A 5,000-nucleotide genomic window follows, 5' to 3' on the forward strand; every position below is an offset into this window, starting at 1 on the left:
GTAAACTCGCAATTGTGAGATAAAAAGTCGCAATTATCTTTTGAAATTTTATTTTGGTGGCGGAAACAAGCCTCCATACATACAGTCTTCTCAAAAATTACTTATTTTTAATTTGCCACATTAACACAATCTATGATCTGTAATCTGTTTAGAGTCTCATACTGTATAAAACAAGCTTTTGGTCGATAAGCCATTCCTATATCTGTACACACTACTGTTCAAAAGTTTGGGGTCAAAAAGACGTTATAATGTTTTTTTCTGCTCACCAAGGCTGGATTTATATGATCAAAAATACAGTAAAAATTCTGAAATATTATTTTCAAATATTATTATATCATTTTCTATGTGAATATATAGTAAAGTGTATTTTATTCCTGTGATCAAAGCTGAATTTTCAGCATCATTACTCCAGTCTTCAGTGTCACATGATCCTTCAGAAATCACTCTAATATGATGATTTGATGCTCAATTATCATCATCAGTTATAATTGGTAATCAATTATTAATAAACGTTCCGTCCTTTGAACGGTAGTGTATATCAAAGTACCATCTGATATATCCGATACTGTAACATGATACTGATTTTTGTAAGACAGAGTGAATTTTATTTCACAAAGAGAAAGAAAACACACTTACTTATTGAAAATTTGCTCGTATTGTCTTTTCCAGGTAGTAATTTCACTCCCCTTGATTTAAAATCTCCAGATCGTTTCACTGCTCAGGAAAAGAGAACAATAATCAGGTCAATTATAATTCCATGAAAGTGAGGTTTAAAAAGGATTCTGCAGAAATACATGAGAAACATCTACTCAATTAGTTAAAAAACAAGTCAAAACAACACGGCTCATTTGAGTCATGATTTGTGCGTTAATAAAATATAATTATTTTCCTACAGTATATTAGGACTGGAATTCATGTCTTAGATTTGCTTCCAATCAAGTTAATTGAAAACAACTTGCTTTGATTCAACTTCCGACAGGTCGTCTTCCGCTACTCGTTATAAAATATCAAGTAATTGTTTGTAATTATAAGGTGATTAAGATTAACGAGGTGATCACAGATATCAGCATGTAATCACTCCTGAATCACATGAAAGCTGTCGGGTCAAACTGCGGCCCAAAATCAAAAGAAAAAACAAGAAATTACATTTTGCAAAAAAGCAAAGCCTATTTTTAGGACCATTAAGATTCTTCATATGTAACACCCGGTTACATGTATGTTTTCCTCATTTGGAGGTGAAATGTGTCTGACCTGGGGCCTCATTTATAACCGTTACGTACGCACAAAACAGGCCCTGAAAGAGGCGTACGCCACTTCCGACGCATAAGTTCTGATTTATAAAAACAACCCGTGCTCATTCCCAGGGCGTCATATACTTACGCTTTTGTCACGTCCGTCGGCGTCTACTTCCAACGCACATGGCACCCTTTAGCGTCAATATGAGACGCACAGAGCTTATGATTGAAAATAATAACTGTTATATTATCCTATTGCATTGTTGAATTATTAAGCACACTTTCGTGTTAAGTTATAAAATGTTGAGGATATTAAAACAAAATACATTAAAATAGCATGCATCTGTCGAAAACTGAAAAAATTCCTTTATTTTTCTGCATCAAAACTAGGTAAATAATAAAAAAAAAAATAATGTCCATAACATTATCATAATGTGTTGTAGAATTATCAAGCACATTTTTTATTAAGGATATCATTATCCATTATCCGGTTTATATTGGAATGAGCTGATGACTGACGAAGTTGCCCTGGGCGTCCAACAGTACCGCGGATGGGTTTACGTTGGAGTTAGTGGAAAGCTCTGTGCGTCTCATATTGACGCTAAAGGGTGCCATGTGCGTCGGAAGTAGACGCCGACGGACGTGACAAAAGCGTTAGTATATGACGCCCTGGGCGCACCTGCGTACGAACGTTTTGGAGAAGGAGCAGTTTGGCGACACCGATGGTGAGCTGGAGTTAAATGTCACTTTTAGACAGAAAAACGAAAGAAAATGAAACAAATACAGAAAGATAATACAAATATAATTTCACTCACCAAGCCTATCACTTGAAGCAAATATCCATCCCTTCTTAAATGTCCGAGCCAGCGAGCGCGTTGGGCCGTTTAGTGAAACTGACGCAAATAACAGTTTAAATAAATAAAATAATGATTTAAACTATGCTTTACTTCTGATATAAACATTTAGATTAAATATGCCATTCAAATTAATGGAGTTAAAAACTTAACCATGAAATCATTACTGAGAAGTTACAACATTTTGTATATTCAATCAGTAGAAATATCTGTTGTGGATGCGATGCTTCTGAACACTTTTCCTGTTGCTGTGTTTTAATGTCTGAACCACAGAGAGAATTGCTTATCATGATAATACCAGATTGTCTGAGAAAATAGTTTTGTGCAAATAATGCCCAAGGCCTATCTCTGTTTCCATTAAAAATATAAATCAGTTAAAAATACAGTTTGGCCAGTGGAAAAGATTGAGAAAAACTTTCTCTGAAATGCATTTTACACTATTTGATTTATGTATTCAAAAACAAGGCAAGGATAGGCAACTACATGATTTGTATGAATGTAATGTGTCTTGTACCGTTAAACGTTATCACGTGGGTGAATAATCATATGCAAATGATATGCAGATGAGGATCTGGCGTACGAACACTTTTATAAGTCTGAATATTTTTTGGCGTACGCCATTTTTGGCTTTCGGGCGCACGTACACTTTTAGTAAGAATCCTACGCACAGTTTTATAAACGAGACCCCTGGACATGTTTTTATGATATTTGCCGTAAACATTTACCGGGAGATCAATGTGAATCACACCATTTTTAAAAGAAAATCTATTGAAAACGCACCTTGATATTGAGCGCTGAATCCTTTGTGCCGATGGCTGTTGTCCGTCACGAAATGAAGCCGGAGCCAGTTCTTGTTGCTGACGATGGGAACAGGAATATTAATTCCTGATAACCTGTGAAGAAGAAGCAGACGGATCAAATCATCTGCCTTTTATTACCTCTTTAAATCAAGTCAGTGTCTTTTGCGAAAGTCCCATCCAGCGATTTATGATCAATACATCTCTGATCTACTTGAACAGGGGAAGTTTCACTAACCTTGGGTTACAATAACATGCATTAAATCAGCATTAAAATGAGAGAAAATGCATCATATACTCAATAGAATTGAGTGAAAAATGATCTGGTGAATGTCTCAAACTGCAATATGAACTTCTCCTCAGATTCACTCTAAATCAAGTGATCCGAGCTGATGTTCACATTCATTTTACAGAAAATCAACAGTTCTATTTCTACTAAGTAAATTCAAGAGAAACATTGGAGATTAAGTTAAAACATAACTGACAACAAAACTGCTAAGCTATGAAGGAGTAAAACTCTGGGTGGGTGGGTGGATGGATGGATTCATGATTGGTGTTATTATAAGGTATAGCGGCCCTGGTTGCAGAATAAACGGAGGAAGTATTTGAAGCTTCACATGCCATGAAATGTGACCTTTATAAATTACTGCTATTTACTGAGGTGCAAATGACAGAAAAGCTGTTTGTTTCCTCGAACACCTCCAGGATTCAGCCATAACTTCATAACAGTCAATCTCTGTGACAGTGAAACACAGTAAAACAGAGCAGAAGTTGTTCGAGGCTGAACCATTTCACCCGTTCCCAGTGAACTCTAACCCAGCCGGCCTCGGCCTGTCAATCAAACACAGCGCTGCCATGATTACGGTGAGATCCGACAAGAGGGAACACATATTTCATGAGTCTCAAACACTTCTGTCAGTTCTGTAATGTTGAAAAGGGCAAACGAGAGTTTTTTGTCCATTTGTAAAACGTCAGGCATCAGCTCGTGTTGAAGGCTGGATCCAGAACTCACACACACACTCACACACACCTGAGAGACGACGGAGTCTGGTTTACTCAAAAATATATGGAGACCCAAATTTGGCACCAGTAACATTTACCATTGACCCCACGTCATCTGAACACTACTGTACGACTCACTGCAAAAATAACATTACATAACACTAAAATAAGATAAAAAATAATAATAAAACCCCTCCTTAAAAAAATTAAACATGAAACTGAAATAATTTTTAACATTAAAACCCCATAAAATTAAAAAATAAAGTAAAGTAAAGTAAAGTAAAGTAAAGAAAAATTAAATTAAATTAAATTAAATTAAATTAAATTAAATTAAATTAAATTAAATTAAATTAAATTAAATTAAATTAAATTAAATTAAATTAAATTTAATTAAATTATAAAAACCCTCCTACAAGTCTTTGAAATTCTGTATTTTTATATCCTGGTTAAAAAAATAAATAAACATGAAACTGAAATAATTTGTAACATTAAAACCCCATAAAATAAAATAATAAAATAAAATAAAATAAAATAAAATAAAATAAAATAAAATAAAATAAAATAAAATAAAATAAAATAAAATAAAATAAAATAAAATAAAATAAAATAAACACTCCAACAAATCTTTGAAATCATGTATTTTTATATCCTGCTTAAGAAAATTAAACATGAAACTGAAATTATGTTTTAACATAAAAAACCCATAAAATAAAATAAAATAAAATAAAATAAAATAAAATAAAATAAAATAAAATAAAATAAAATAAAATAAAATAAAATAAAATAAAATAAAATAAAATAAAATAAAATAAAATAAAATAAAATAAAATAAAATAAAATAAAATACCATCATACAAGTCATACAAGGTTAAAAAAAATATCATAAAAGGTTAAAAAAATGAACATGAAACTGAAATGAAACACTATGGTTTTGTTACTAACAACAACAAAAACTGAAACGAAAAAAAAAAAAAAATATATATATATATATATAAAAGCCTCCTCCAAGTGTGATATCCTGTTTTTATCCTAGTGATAAAATAACTAAAAAGAAAAAAGAAATGAAACCGACTATAATAAAGATAAAGTAACTAAAACTAAATTCAATCATA

General features: G+C 32.3%; 1 protein-coding gene across 1 annotated transcript in view; it reads right to left on the bottom strand.

Annotated features, from left to right (window-relative positions):
• Nucleotides 1-5,000, bottom strand: part of csmd3a (CUB and Sushi multiple domains 3a) — a gene marked incomplete at both ends in the record, with an annotated part of 339,298 nt that overhangs the window by 248,802 nt on the left and 85,496 nt on the right. Inside the window, 2 exons of the mRNA XM_081389133.1 lie at nucleotides 637-714; nucleotides 2,870-2,982. Coding sequence (XP_081245259.1) covers nucleotides 637-714; nucleotides 2,870-2,982 — 191 coding nt within the window. The remainder of the gene's footprint in view (nucleotides 1-636; nucleotides 715-2,869; nucleotides 2,983-5,000) is intronic.

The sequence above is a fragment of the Scardinius erythrophthalmus genome, assembly GCF_964197995.2.
Source record: "Scardinius erythrophthalmus genome assembly, chromosome: 16".
Classification (NCBI taxonomy): domain Eukaryota; kingdom Metazoa; phylum Chordata; class Actinopteri; order Cypriniformes; family Leuciscidae; genus Scardinius; species Scardinius erythrophthalmus.